Consider the following 16319-nt stretch of genomic DNA (forward strand, 5'->3'; position numbering starts at 1 on the left):
TTGCATTTAATTCCCTCATCCAAATCACTAATATATATTGTAAATAGCTGGAGTCCCAGCACTGAGCCTTGCGGTACCCCACTAGTCACTCCCTGCCATTCTGAAAAAGACCCGTTAACTCCTACTCTTTGCTTCCTGTCTGCCAGCCAGTTCTCTATCCACATCAATACTGAACCCCCAATACCGTGTGCTTTAAGTTTGTATACTAATCTCTTATGTGGGACCTTGTCGAAACCTTTCAATAAAATCCTTCACAAAACTTACTGTTTTCTTTAAATCAGCAGCTGCTGACATCACAATGCCCACATGCCGACCATTCCAGGCCCACCTGCCTCCAGTATACTTCCAAGTACGCTCGCGACACGCCTCCCGCAGCTGGCTTCCAACGCCCGCCCACCCGCTCACTCCAATAACCCCCCCCCCACTCCACCTCTCTCCCCCATCCTCCCCTTCCCTCTCCCCCCTCCCCTCCCCCCTTTCGCCCCCACTCCCCCTTCACCCTCACTCACCGCCCAGACAGAGCAGAATGCCGGCTTTTGCCAGAACCGCAGGCGCCGTTTTCCCGCTGCAATATTTAGTTTTCAGCTTCTGGCAACTGTGCCCGACCGACCTGCTTCAGGGGAGAAGAGATAACATATAACATATAACATATAACAATTACAGCACGGAAACAGGCCAACTCGGCCCTACAAGTCCGTGCCGAACAACTTTTTTCCCTTAGTCCCACCTGCCTGCACTCATAATTATTTTGCCTTTTTGAGGAGAGGGTAAAAGTATTGTGACAATATTATTAAATTATTGTGTTTTGGCTTATCCATGTTGTTCCCCTGTAGTGTGACTTCAGCGTGCTTCAAGAATAAAACAAACACGTTTTTGAAATGGCTACTTGGCATGACTTTGAGGCACTGCACTGTTCAACTGACATCAACTATGCTGAACAAAACACAAAGTGCTGGAGGAACTCAGCGTGTCGGGCAGCATCTGTGGAGGGAATGGACAAGCGGCATTTTAGGCCAGGATTCTTCTTCAGACAGGATCAGTCTTGAAGAATGGTCTTGACCCGAGTCGTCATCTATCCATTCCCTCCAGTGATGCTGCCTGACCTGCTGAGTTCCTCCAGCGCTTGTGTTCTGCTCAAGATATCAGCATCTGCAGTCTCTTGTGTCTCCATTACTACAATGCTTCTTCCAAGGCAATTGTTTGCAGCAATCTACTTGAAGATAATGCTGACTAAAATTAAACTGGATACATTATCAACAATTAATTTTCTTCATTAACTATCAGTTACTGAACTATTGCTTGAGTAGAAAAAGTTGAGAAAATGAAACCAATTCTAATTTGATTTTAAATTCTACAGTTTTAAGAACTGTAAACTTGATGCCGAATGTGACTATCTAATTGTTAATTACAAAATACAAAATGTATGAATCCTATTGGAACATTTAGAAAAAGTATACAATGTTATTTTAAAGTGAAACAAGCAATTCTAACATTTAAACTAATTCCTTGATTTTTTAAATAAAGCTACTGATTTTTAAGTATGAAGTGAAGTTGAGGAATCTCAACCTGGCTAAGTCCATCATGACAGAGTGAGGCCAAATGCAACTTGGAGGAACAACGTCTCATGTTTTGCTTGGGCAGCTTACAATCCAGCAGTATATTAATTTATTTAACCTCAAGTAACCCTTGTATCTCCTACCTCTCTATATCCATTCCCTGCCCGATGTACTAGCTTTAAAGTCTTCTTGTTGAGTCTCATTGTCTGTAACTGGTTTTCACCTAACAATGTCCTGTTTCCTTTTATCACCGTTACATTTTTGCATATCTTTCATTCATTTGTTCTATATCTTTCTGTATCATGGTCTATATCTCTCATATCTCTTTCCCCTGACTCTCAGTGTGAAGAAGAGTCTCGACCCAAAACGCCACCTATTCTTTTTCTCCAGAGATGCTCTTTGACCCGCTCAGTTTCTGCAGCTTTTTGTCTATCTTCAGTTTAAACCAGCATCTGTAGACCCTTCCTACACATGACATGTCATAATCTGGTGAAACCTTAGAAGGTTCTGACATTGTCAGGCCAGTGGACTCCTTCATAGCGGATTCATACGGTATCTGATGGCAGCAGCAGATTCTGGCTGGAATTCTAATTGAATCCTGATAAGGTGACGGGCGGGCGGGGTAAAGGGCGATAAGGGAATGAGCAGCCACCCACTACAATAGGCACAATGGTCTTTCCCATAGTGAACCCTGCTGCTGCTCATAGTCTCTGATGAGGCCGCTTTCACAGACTTAACTGTGAGTGGCCCCCGCATTTAACCAGGGCTCTGGGAACTCGGCATCTGATGGGGACGAGGGGGCTTCCAGAGGGAAGGCAGGGACAACTTAGAATCCAGCAGCAGAGTGGCTCCGTTAATGGATTCATTCCACAGTGAGTTTAGTTCGGTAACAACTACCCCCCTCTCCTCCCCCTCTCCCTCCCCCTCCTCCTCCCCCCCCCCCTCCTCCCCCCCCCCTCCCCCTCCCCGCCCCCCTTCCTCCCCCCCTCCCCCCTCCTCCCCCCCCCTCCCCCCCCCCCCCCCCCCCCCCCCTCCCCCCCCCCCCCCCCTCCCCTCCCCCCCCCCTCCCCCCCTCCCCCCCCCCCCCCCCTCCCCTCCCCCCTCCTCCCCCCTCCTCCCCCCCCCTACCCCCCCCCTCCCCCCCCCCCCCTCCCCCTCCTCCTCCTCCCCACCTCCACCCCCTCCTCCCCCCCCCGCCCCCTCCACTAGAGTCGGGCCCTGTACTAGAGCTCTCTTTCTCTTTTCCCCGGCCTCCCTCTCTCCGCTTTTCGCAGCCTGCTCGCTCGCTCGCCCGGCTCCCCTCCTATCCCGCTTCCTCTTTTCCCTCCCTCCTCCTCTTCCCCCTTCTCCTCCCTCCCCTCCTCCTCCCCTCCCCTTTCCTCCCCTCCCCCTCCTCCTCCTCTCTTCCTCTCGTCTATCCCCCCCCCTCTTCCCTCTACTCTCTCTCCTCCCTCCCGCCCCTCCTCTCCCCATCCCATCCTCCCCCCCCCTCTCTCTCTCTGCCTCCCCTCCACCCCTCTGCCCCACCTCCACACTACCCCCCCTCCCTCCTCCACCCCCCCTCCCCCTTCTCCCCTCCCTTCCCTCTCCTTTCTCCCCCCCTCCTCTCTCCCCCCCTCCTCCCCTCCCCCTCCTCCATCACCTCCCTCCTCTACCCCCCTCCTCCCCCCCCCTCTCTCCCCCTCCTCTCTTCCCCTCCTCTCTCCCCCTCCACCCCTCCCCCTCCCTCCTCCTCTCTCTCTCCTCCCTCTGCCGCCGCCACCCACCTCCCTCCCCCTCCTTCCACCCAGTCACCCCATCTCCCCACTCTTCCTCTCTCTCTCCACCATCCTCTCCCCCCCCCCTCCTCCACCCCTCCCCCTCTATCCCCCCTTTCCTCCTCTCCTCTCCTCTCTCTCCCCCTCCTCTCTCCTCCCTTCTCTTTCTCTTCCCCACTCTCCATCTCCCCCTCCCTCCCACAGATCAATAAATAATAAAGAGAAAGGTAAGCTAATGATTTGGCCATGTAAATCTTAATTTCAGGAGGGTTCAATCCTTGAACCCACTTATTCCTTTAAAACTAGCACATGCATCACATTTTCTATTTTTATTTAATATTTATTGTTGAAATAACTCAGTAATTGCAGTAACAGGGCAGACAAGAAGCATTAACACAATTTTGTACTGATAAGTGGTAAGAGAATATTGTAAAAGCTTTTCAATGCTTTAAAGGAAGGGAAGTACATTCTCTGTCAGTTGCCATAGTATTTATTTTCCACCACAAACTTAATATTTAATGGCATTTTCTAACAATATTAGTAAAACCCTACTTAAGAGCATTTTAATTGCTCGTATCACATTAAAACCAGTTAGAAATACAATGTAAAGTTTTTGTGAAGAGAGATTTGATGGCACAGTCAATTACCATTCTAGGGCATTGTGAACCTATACCATACAGCTTTGTATAAAAAGGTGACAATTTCTTTGCTCTGCCTGCTGTTTAACAGTTGTGAAGTTAGTTGAATATCAACAGTCTACAGGTTCCAACAGAGAATCTCACGTGGAATTCACAAGGATGGCTGGTGTGCGGAAAGGACATTTCCAGCCATTATAGGAGTACTTGCTCTGCAAAGGCACATAAGCAGGAGTAGTCTCCACTGTTTGGGCCAAAACATTTGCATGCTTCCTTTCTGAGTAATGGTCGTAGTGTGCACTGGTCAGCAAAGCCTCGGTGAGTCTGGCAAACATCTGAAATCTAGACTTCAAGACAAGTCATGCCTTTAGACTTTAGAGATACTGTGTGGAAACAGGCCCTTCAGCCCACCAGGTCCATGCAGATCAGCGATCACCCTGTACACCAACACTATCCAACACACTAGGGACAATTTACAATCTTACTGAAGCCATTAGCCTACTTACCCTGTATGGCTTTGGAGTGTGGGAGGATACTGGAGCACCCGGAGAAAAGCCCCTCGATGGAAGGGAGGTCAGAGCCGATGATGGACTGGGCAGTGTTTACTACTTTTTGTAGTCTCTTCCTCTCCAGGGCGCTCAAGTTGCCGAACTAAGCCACGATGCAACCGGTCAGCATGCTCTCTACTGTGCACCTGTAGAAGATAGAGAGAGTCCTCCTTGACAAACCGAATCTCCATAATCTTCTCAGGAAGTAGAGGCGCTGATGTGCTTTCTTGATAATTGCATCAGTGTTCTCGAACCAGGAAAGATCTTCAGAGATGTGCATGCCCAGGAATTTGAAGCTCTTGACCCTTTCAACCATTGATCCATTGATATAAACGGGACTGTGGGTCTCCATCCTACTCCTTCCAAAGTCCACAATCAGTTCCTTGGTTTTGCTGGTGTTGAGGGCCAGGTTATTTTGCTGGCACCATAAGGACAGTTGCTCAATCTCTCTTCTATACTCGGACTCATCCCCATCAGTGATACGTCCCACAACAGTGGTGTCGTCAGCGAACTTGATGATGGATTTCGCACTATGACCGGCTACGCAGTCATGAGTATAGAGTGAGTACAGCAGGGGGCTGAGCACGCAGCCTTGAGGTGCTCCCGTGCTGATTGTTATCGAGTCTGACACATTTCCACCAATACGAACAGACTGTGGTCTGTGGATGAGGAAGTCGAGGATCCAATTGCAGAGGGATGCCCAGTTCTACAATACAGTTTGGTAACCATTTTTTGTCATTTGAGCCCCATGAGGCTAAATTAAATGCTGTTTGTACAGCCATACAAACAATAACATTTCCCTGACATATGAGTTTTTGTTGTCCAAGTGGTCCCATCCATGAGTGGAGGGCCAGCAAGTCTTTTCTCACATCCACCATTGATCCTGTTGTGGCGGATATCCAAGCCCCAGTGGGGCCAGGTTTTTGTTGACGGCCATTTTTCGCCATGATCACATGAGTTTTGTTGTCCAAGTGGTCAAACACCAGTGGAACCTCAACCTCTCGACGCACTTCATCACCACAGGCGTTAGTGCCACTGGTCACAAAGTCATTGAGCCCCACGTCAGGCGCTTCTTCTTGGGCACTGGTATAATTGATGCTCTTTTGGCGATGTGGGAACCTCAGACCTCAGGGACAGGTTGAAAACCCGTAAACGGGCTGGAGCCAGTTGCGTCCGGGAGGTTTTTAGAACGGTCTCTCTATACCCCCAGACCCAGGTGCTTTCCCGATGGGGTTCACCGGACTCTGGAAGGATTTCCTGACGTCGGCCTCTGTGACTGAGACTGAGCAGCGAGTCACAGCGAATCCCCACGCTCGGGAAGGCCATCAGTATTCTCCCACAAAGCGTGAGTAGTCCGCAGCTGAGCTCATCAGGGAGCCCATGTTTCGTTTCAGGTTGGAGCTGCTTCCTGGTTTCGCATTGCCCCAGATTCTTCCAGGAGAGTGTAAAGCAAATATAAGGTTGCTTTAATGTGTACCATTTTAGAGCAGCAAGAATAAAGCTAGTCCCTCATCTCTCATAATGCCTTTTATATTTCCACCATTTATCACAAATAATTATTTTAATAATCCCAGGAAAAAATCTATATTAATAACATTGATGGTATTGATGAGTCTCATTAGTGTCTGGCCATGACATGGAGAGAATTGAAGACATTTTTTAATTTGTGTAACAATGGGAGCTTTACTACAATGTACTACAGGTGCACAACCTTTTTATCCGACAGCCTTGGGACCAGACACTTTTCGTAATTTGGAATTTGTCGGTCTTCGGAATGGAAATTTTTTAGCGTAGCAGAATGGCTGGCTCAGCGAGCCCGGCTCATATCCGCAAGATCTGTTTTGCGCCTTGATCCTGGCAGTTGGGTCGCGAGTTTGAGTCTTCAGTGTAGTTTTTTTCTTGCAGAATAAATGTCTGTATGAAGTCCTGAATTTGTAAATGTGCCCGCAGCATTGAATCACCTCTTGCACTCATGTCACCCTAGCGGGGCTACATGCCCTTAGGCGGCCTAAGGCGACATTTTCACACTCTTATATCCGTGTGCAGCAGAGACGTAAAAACTCCAGCTTTGTTGTGCCGACGACATCCTTTAGAAAAATGACCGGGTTTCTTCCAGGTAGGCCAGGTACCTTCCCGCGCAATATACCCTCCACTTCTTTTTTGAGTTCCCCTCTCTGACTGACCGATCCGAGGTTCCGCTGTCACTTCTGGGGCCACCCTCGGTGAACGCTCATCAACTTTGTCTTGGGATCTACTCTCCCGGTCAAAACCCTTGACCTCTCTTTTATGAATGGGGATTTTCGCCGACCCGAGCTTCCTCGTTTCGCATTGCAGGAGATTCTTCTGTCACCTCTGTAAAGCAAATATAACGTCCTGCTCCCTGTCCCTGGGATACCAGGGGGCGAGCAAACAGCACATACCCCCCCCCCCCTCCCCCTCCCCCCCACCCCCAACTCCAGAGGAATCCGCTCCCCGATAGGCCGCTATGGCGACAAGTGGCAGTTCGCCCCATAATCCCAGAACAAGACGCATCCTTGCGCACCAGCAGCATTGCTGCCCCTCTGGAGTTGGAGCATGACTGGGCTGGAGTTGCTGATTTGGGATCTCCGTGCTTGCAGTGGGAGCTGGGGGTACAATGTACGACAGGGGGCACACCTCGACAGCCTTGGGCGAACTGACACTTTTCGCCGTAGCGGCCCATCGGGGTCGGTTCTGGTGGTCCCGATGTTTCCCGCTAGTTTGCAGTTTTCCTCTGGAGCTCTGGCTGTGGGTCTCTGGGATCTCCGTGCTTGCAGTCCCGGGGGCCGGTGTCCCGTTGGTCCTGTACGTTCCGGTGACTGGCATTGCCGACGTGAATACAGTGCAAAGCCCCCACGCCGGTGCAATGGGTGGGGAGCTGGAGAGGGGAGGGAAGGGGTCACACACATGGCTGGGAAGCAGAGGGGTGTAGGTGGGGTGAAACTGAAGGGAGCGACAATCTGCAGCTCCCTGCCCGCTGAGATAAAAAAGTTCCCACGCAAGACTCACGATACACTGTGTATCGTGAGTCAAACGTGGGAATTTTTTTAACTCAGCGGGCAGACAGCAGCAGGTAGTCAAATATTAACCCTCCCGCGCAATATACCCTCACCTTCTCTTTTATGGATGGGGATTTAGTTCCCCTTTCTTCCAGGACCGACCTGAGGTTCCGCTGTCACCTCTGCGGGCCACCCTCGGTGAACGCTCACTCAACTTTGTCTTGGGATTCGTACTCTCCCGGTCAATGTACCCTCACCTTCTCTTTTATGAATGGGGATTTAGTTCCCCTTTCGTCGAGGACCGACCGGAGGTTCCGCTGTCACCTCTGCGGGCCGCCCTCGGTGAACGTCTTGTTTCCCTGTCCCTGGGATAGCAGGGGGCGATCAAACAGCACAATACCCCCCTCCCCCTCCCCCCCACCCCCAACTCCAGAGGAATCCGCTCCCCGATGGGCCGCTACGGCGACAAGTGGCAGTTCGCCCACAGCCCGAGCTGCGCGACCTCAAGAACAAGACGCACCTTGCGCACCATCAGTTTCTGCCCCTCTGGAGTTGGAGCGGGGCTGGGCTGGAGTTGCTGATCTGGGATCTCCGTGCTTGCAGTGGGCCTGGGGGTCGGTGTCCCGATGAGGGGGCACAGCTCGGGCTGTGGGCGAACTGCCACTTGTCGCCGTAGTGGCCCATCGGGGAGCGGCTCCTGGTGGTCCCGATGTCTCCCGCTAGTTTGCAGTTTTCCTCTGGAGTTGGAACGGGGCTGGGCTGCTGCTGGCTGTGGGTCTCTGGGATCTCCGTGCTTGCAGTGGGCCTGGGGGTCGGTGTCCCGTTGGTCCTGACGTCTCCGGTGACTGGCATTGCCGACGTGAAGACAGTGCAAAGCCCCCGCGCCGGTGCAATGGGCGGGGAGCTGGAGAGGGGAGGGAAGGGGTCACACACATGGCCGGGAAGCAGAGGGGTGTAGGTGGGGTGAAACTGAAGGGAGCGACAATCTGCAGCTCCCTGCCCGCTGAGTTAAAAAAGTTCCCACGCAAGACTCACGATACACTGTGTATCGTGAGTCTACCGTGGGAACTTTTTTAACTCAGCGGGCAGACAGCAGCATATTGTCAATTATTAACCCTCCCGCGCAATATACCCTCACCTTCTCTTTTATGGATGGGGATTTAGTTCCCCTTTCTTCGAGGACCGACCGGAGGTTCCTCTGTCACCTCTGCGGGCCGCCCTCCGTGAACGTTTTCAAGGACCTTTTTTCAAGGACTGAAAAAATGTCGCTATTCGGAGGTTTTCGTTATTTGGATCTTCGGATAAAAGGTTGTGCACCTGTATTCTGAATGTGTTTGCTCATTGTTCAGGGGGTTTAAACTTTTATTTACAAGTATGCAACATACTGTACATCTGAAACAAACACCCTATTTGCCTTCAGTGCAACTGTCATCCACCATCACATTCTCCATTACTAATGTAATTTGAAATACACAAGCCTTTTTCAAGAGAAAAATAAAATAAAGCAGTTGCATTCTACCATTAAGTGATCATTCATTTGTTACTTTATCGGTGAAGTGCTGTTGTGGTGTCTAATGTAACTGCCTGCTGAAAAATTCTGCGAAATATAATAACAGGCACCTTTCATCTTTCCTGGTTCTTGACATATTATTCCAGTCAATAACAATGTGTTTCAGTTAACACTAGTATTTGTCGTCTTTGAAGGTAAAATTGTGGGACCCATTTCACAAATGTGCACTCCTGACGAGGAATGTTCCTGACAGTATTCCATTCGTTAGTGAAGCCTGCTCATTAGTGCAGCCTTGATCATTAATTCCGTGACTTCACAATATGTGCATTTAAGCAGAGACATTTAATTTCTAGATTTACTCTTTTACATTATTAATAAATTACTCCGTGTGTATTCTTGTCATTGTTAAAATTTAAAGATAAAATGTTAAAATGTTAAAATTGTCAAAACAAGGAATGCTGGATTACAAAAAAAAGACTCAAAGTACTGGAGTAACTGTTAGCATGAGAACATGGATTGGTGACATCTTCAGACTGTTTTAAACAGCTGTTTTCCAGTTTTTTGGAAATCGATGTTATCTCAAATTATATTGTGATTGATTTATGTTTTTAAAAGCTTCCGTGCATTATGCTGCAAAAATTCAGCATTATTTCCTGTAAGAAGGTTAAAACCAATCTAGCCATTAAATATATTAGTGAGTTTTACTAAATAATTCTCTATGTGCTTTTGTATCTTGCAGATTTTGGCCATCATATCCATCTTGTTCATTGTGTTGTCAACTATTGCCTTGTCTCTCAACACTCTTCCTGAACTTCAGGGCACGGATGAGTTTGGACACGCCAATGACAATCCACAACTTGCCCACGTTGAAGCAGTCTGCATCGCATGGTTCACTATGGAGTACCTTTTACGTTTCTTATCATCGCCAAATAAATGGAAATTTTTTAAAGGCCCATTGAATGTAATTGATCTTTTGGCCATCTTGCCATATTATATCACTATTTTTCTCACAGAGTCAAACAAGAGTGTGCTCCAATTCCAAAATGTTAGACGAGTTGTTCAAATATTCCGTATTATGAGGATACTGAGAATTCTTAAACTAGCCCGACATTCAACAGGACTACAGTCACTGGGATTTACTCTCCGACGGAGCTATAATGAATTAGGTTTGCTCATATTGTTTTTGGCAATGGGCATTATGATATTTTCAAGCTTGGTGTTTTTTGCTGAAAAAGATGAAGACGCAACAAAGTTTACAAGTATTCCTGCATCTTTCTGGTGGGCGACTATCACTATGACAACAGTGGGATATGGGGACATTTATCCCAAAACACTATTAGGCAAAATAGTTGGAGGACTTTGTTGCATTGCTGGAGTGTTGGTAATAGCTCTGCCCATACCAATCATCGTAAACAATTTCTCAGAGTTTTACAAAGAACAGAAAAGGCAAGAGAAAGCAATTAAGAGAAGAGAAGCCCTTGAGAGAGCCAAAAGAAATGGAAGTATTGTTTCCATGAACTTGAAAGATGCATTTGCTCGCAACATGGAACTCATGGATGTTGTGGTTGATAAAGGGGTTGATAGTTTGATTAAACAAGAAAAACACGTGGACAATCATCTTTCACCAAGCAAATGGAAGTGGGCGATGTCTGAAACTAGCTCCAATAAATCTTATGAGTCTAAATACCAGGAACTAAGCCAGCATACATCAAGTGAGCGGTTGAATAACCCCACCCCCAGCCCACAACATCTGAATGCTCAAAAGCTGGAACAAATATACAATCAAATGACAAAGACACAATCTCAGCCAAATCTTACCAATGACAAGCCAGAACAATCTATTAAATCTCCTGCACGTGAAGAAGAACTTGAAATGGAAGTGGTTCCTAGCTCAACTGACCCATTGCTCACTGCTCCCACAGAACCAATTATGGACATGAGGAGCATATCTAGCATTGATAGCTTTGCTAGTTGTACCGCTGACTTCACTGAAGCGGATAGGTTTTCACACCCTTCAAAATTACCTGAACAAGCTCATCGGAGCTGGATTTCTGCCACTGGTCCTCTCAGTGAGTATCAGACTGGCGAAAACTCCAAGTTCAAAGATAGTTCTGGTGAAGACAACAAAAGTTTTTGCTTCGAGCAGCCAGTATCCTCCACCTTAAACAACACAGTGGAAAGTCCAAAGAGCTCACTGAAGGGCAGGAACCCTTTGAAATCTAGATCACTTAAAGTTAATTTTATGGAAATTAAAAGTGACGCTCCTCAAACACCACCGCCCGTGATAGTGACGGACGTATCAGTATCTGCACCTAAACATATTAGCATAATTCTGCTGGAAGAACACACTCCCCAGGATGACAGTCTCCCTATGATTACTGATATGGCATCTTTCCACCAGATGTCTAGTCAAGGATCACCACAAGTACTGGGTAAACAAAGACTTTTTGCATTCCAAACAACAGGGAGAAAGAGTTGCATTGACATAGACAGTGGTGAAGATGAAGGATTACTGGTGGAAGAAAAGACTCAGCTTTATAATCAGCAGGAATGTAGACAGAACTACTCTTCTGCAGAGCATGATAAGCACAGCCACAATGAAAACCACATTGAAGATATGTCTGTAGTGGGCGCTGTAACTCCAAAACATACCGGTCCAAACTGCACATCTAGTGTAGCAGGAGACAGCAAAGACAGTATTCAGGCTGGATACAAGCTGGAAAATCATATGTTTACACCAGAAATTCATGTTAAACCTGGGGAAGCAGGTTATTCATCCTCTTGTGAAACCAGCATGTGACTATGGAGAAAGTGAAAATAATTTTTCTGGTTCTTTAGAAATCTAATAAGAAAATGAAATGGCATAATTTATGCGTAAGGTATTTTTGCATGGCATGATGAATCTTTTAAACCAGCTGCTGTTTGACCCAAACAGTCAGAGAGTACATCTCTGTGGATGATGAATATGAGAATAACAGGAAAAACTAAGAGTTCCAAATGGAGCACATGTATTATATAGTTTGGAGATGTTATCACCTTTTCGCTAATGAGACTAGAATCCTTTTATGCTACCATAAATTAATTACACTAGAATATTTTAGGATTTTCACAAAGGGAGGGCAGGCTGTACATGCATGATTTAGGAACCAATGTAAAACAGAGGTGCTTAGAGCCTGTAAAATATAATTTGTTGTAAATAGTTGGGAATATGCCAAGAATTCATGAAATCAAGCAATTACAGATAAGTTATTCTGATGCACACGTTTCCCCTTCACGGCACACTGCCTGGAGGATGTTTATAAAGTCTTGTTGCAAAGTTGCAACCAGTAATGTGAAATAACAATTATATCAACCTGGAATTTCCTCCAGATTTGTGACTGGATACATGTGAAATCTGGGTACAAATAAAATGAATAGCAAAAAAGGTAACTTTTAACAAATAACCGATGCTTACAAATCCAATACGTCAAAGAGTCTGCAATCTTTTAAATGAATCTACTGAAACCACATCCTTCAGCAAGTTCTCCTCTATAAATCTGCTTGTGTGCCCAGCGCCAAGGAAGTAAGTTTCCTCCAGTTCAGGGGTAAGATGATTCATCACAAAATGGCCAGATTCTCAAATATGCACGCACCAATGGTCACATGAATCGAGCAAAACCATTGACCGGTATGGATTACATTCTTGGACATGCCCAACCAGTACAGATTTAATACACCTTTATGAAAATGTGAAGGATGACTCATTTTCTCTGCAAGGAGAGTATAGTTCAAAATATTTCATATTCTGCGAAGAAACCGACAGAGAACTAATTGCTGCTTGCTATGGAGTGTCCAAGGGGGAAAATCTCTTCCTCTTTTTACAGTATATCATCCAAGCCCATGTCACAAGACCATATTGGTTCTAAACTATATATTAGGTTAGAATGGTTGACAGTGCTGAATTTTTGAAAATTTACATTTGGGCTTAATTAGCTTCAGTCAACACTTAGGATCATTTACAGTTTGGTCTGATGGGGGAGCATGCGATCACTTTGGACTTACCGGTAATTACCCTTTTATATTCATGGAGGAAATTCCAGAACTAGATTTCATTCTATTCTGATTGTGTAAATGTTCATTAAAAATGGGGCAGAAACTATTTTACTTGGGCAATATTTATTTGTAATAAAAATATTAAGTTAAGATTTGCACAAATCTGTTAGTTACTATATTTTTGTTAAATCTTAGTTTTGAAAGAATGGGGAAGATTTAATGACCAGGAATCAAAATGTGCAGCATTGGACTCTCACAAATTTATCTTATATTAATACTTGCCAAATAGTCATTATAAATGGATAAACTGTATTTTTCTTGTCAGAATTCTATTTTTATGGGTTATTCAAATAATATATTTGTGTACTTTGGAGATCCCGAGACTACCATTAACAGACTACCATTAACAGTTTTCAAGGGAATGATCATGCTACGTTGCCCTTCTAAACCTAGCTGACTCCCGTTTTAATGTTACGTGTTGGTTTATGTACATTCTTATCCATCACTAGATAAATAATTTAACATATTTGCAATTCCTCAAAATTAATGACTTATCAGAATTCAAACTACCTACATGTGGAAAATTTCCAAAGGAGCCATCTGACAGTTTATTCTTGAGATTCCTGATATATGGTCATTAATTCTCATGAAAGGGAGAAATTTCCTCTCTGCCATATGTGTAACAAAGCTGTAAAACTGTTCATAATACTAAAGTTTACAATTTGTTTTTACATATAATGCGCAGAGTAAACTTCCCCACAGATTGTTTTCTTGTTGCTGTACACATACTATAACTGCTAATATGTAAAGTTTCACATATACCATTTGCACTTTAATGTCATCGTTTCATGGTGTACTGTGAATGATTTCTGTACTACAGGGTACTAATTCATTAACAAATAAGTACTGAAAGTATATCTGTAGGTTAGTTTTAATTGGTCAATTTTATTTTGAGCATTGATTTTCTGATGAACTAAACTAATCCCATTGTATATCTAAATTGTTAAATGATTTTCTGTACATGTAAGTATGTTCTAACATATTGGGACCATAATGGAATGTGTTTAACCTGTCTTTTGAGTTTGATATCTTATTTGTGGAAGTAATATCATGTTTCTTTTCACCAAGTAAATAATATCATTTTTGCTTCATTATTATTAAACAACATGGCAAAATATATTTTATAGGATCCAAAATAAATCTTTACATTTGACACCATCTTGATGCTGGCTATGCCAAGCAGATTGCTGTGAAGGCTTGAGTGCTATAGAAACATAGAAAATAGGTGCAGGAGTAGGCCATTCGGCCCTTCGAGCTTGCACCGCCATTCAATATGATCATGGCTGATCATCCAACTCAGTATCCTGTACCTGCCTTCTCTCCATACCCCCTGATCCCTTTAGCCACAAGGGCCACATCTAACTCCCTCTTAAATATAGCCAATGAACCGGCTTCAACTACCTTCTGTGGCAGAGAATTACAGAGATTCACCACTCTCTGTGTGAAAAATGTTTTCATCATCTCGGTGCTAAAAGATTTCCCCCTTATCCTTAAACTGTGACCCCTTGTTCTGCAAATAACAAAAACATATCTTGAAAATTAAACGGGGTTTTTGCAATTTAATGGCAAAATAGTTCAATATGAAATCAAGATAGCTTAGCACTGCAAATGGGAATGGCTCTAGACAACAGGGTATCACATGTAAAGGAAAAGTGACTGGGAAAGAAGCTAACGTCTCATATATCATTCTCGAGAGAATAAAGATTTTGAATGAAAATGGTGGGATTTTGTCGGTGTTTCTTTTAATCTACCAGGATCATTTTAAAGACAGGCAAATGTTAGCTTCTATTCAGATACTCATGCCGTTATTCAAAACTTAGTGAGGTAAATAGAAAATGTTAATAATGGAAAGCTGATGATATCATCATGAAAAACACCAATCAGGAAAAATTGAAATGTATTTTTCAAACTATCATATATGTAATCTCTAGCAAATATTCCTTTAATCTTGAAGAAATTACACTCTCATTTTACAATTATTATCCGTATATACAGTAACATCACAGACCCATGGCATATCTGTAACATATTAAAGGACTTAATTTAAGGTAAAATAAGGTAACCTATATATTGTGTAGGATAAACTCTTAGCGGAGTTAGAAACATAGAAATTAGGTGCAGGAGTAGGCCATTCGGCCCTTCGAGCCTGCACCGCCATTCAATATGATCACGGCTGATCGTCCAACTCAGTATCCCGTACCTGCCTTCTCTCCATACCCTCTGATCCCCTTAGCCACAAGGGCCACATCTAACTCCTTCTTAAATATAGCAGTTCTTTAAGCAGTCTGCCATGGCAGTCTGGAAACAGTCCATTCCTCACAACAGATCCCTGAGAGATATTAATCCAAGTACAGCTCCACCACCAACCTCCATCTCCTGTCACCAAAATCTTCTTTGTCCCTAACCACCATTAATATCTCCAACCACCTCTCAATACCTCAACATATCTTCCTATGTTCCTAAGATTCCCCAACCATTGCCTACCACCTCCACCAATGCAATTGGGATGTCCAGACTTCCCTGCCCTATACCTCTTTAAAGCTGGGACCTGTTCATCCAACAGTCCTCCATTTGATCAAGTTTTCAGCGTGAGAGAGAACCAAATACAATATGTGAAAGCACCTTAAAGTTAAAAACTGGCCGAAACAAGGAAATATGCCATGCAATATGTGATTAACCTGAGCCGTTTTAATGCAGTTAATGCACACTGATGAATCCAGAAAGCAGACAGTGTTAACTGTTCTGATTATTGCCACAACAAAATCATAACAAGGCCAAATGTCATTAGTGGCTAGTGGCTCATTGGTGGCTCGTGTAGGTTTGAGCTAACCCCTGCACCTCTAACATGGCTGGAACTGGCCACAAAAGTCATTCCTGGGGTCTCTAACAGTTGACTGGAAGCCATTGCTGAGCACAGGCAACTGGAGGCACTGGACGCCGTATCAGATGAAATACTGAGGAGGAAATGTTTTTTTTTTTTTTTTTACACATTGAGACCTGGTAAATCTCCAGTTAAAGTCCTCTGGTAAAAGCAGCAGTGTGAGGATGCCTCGTGAAAAACAATCTACATGGTCAAGCACACTTGCACGCTATTACTCCATGAATCACATCCACCTTTCACAGTTTGCACACTGCAAGCTTTTCAATCATGATAAGAATGTCACCAAACATGCTGTGCAGCAGTCATTAGCACACCTCTCCCTT

The 16319-nt window shown here is 45.0% G+C and overlaps 1 protein-coding gene across 1 annotated transcript in view; it reads left to right on the forward strand.

Annotated features, from left to right (window-relative positions):
- Nucleotides 1–15114, forward strand: part of LOC129696056 (potassium voltage-gated channel subfamily B member 2-like) — a 148963-nt gene extending 133849 nt beyond the window's left edge. The window contains exon 2 of the mRNA XM_055633463.1: nucleotides 9763–15114. Within this exon, the coding sequence (XP_055489438.1) occupies nucleotides 9763–11823 (2061 nt within the window). The 3' untranslated portion in view covers nucleotides 11824–15114. The remainder of the gene's footprint in view (nucleotides 1–9762) is intronic.
- The last annotated feature ends 1205 nt before the right edge of the window (nucleotides 15115–16319 follow it).

Source organism: Leucoraja erinacea, chromosome 4, assembly GCF_028641065.1.
Source record: "Leucoraja erinacea ecotype New England chromosome 4, Leri_hhj_1, whole genome shotgun sequence".
NCBI lineage: Eukaryota > Metazoa > Chordata > Chondrichthyes > Rajiformes > Rajidae > Leucoraja > Leucoraja erinaceus.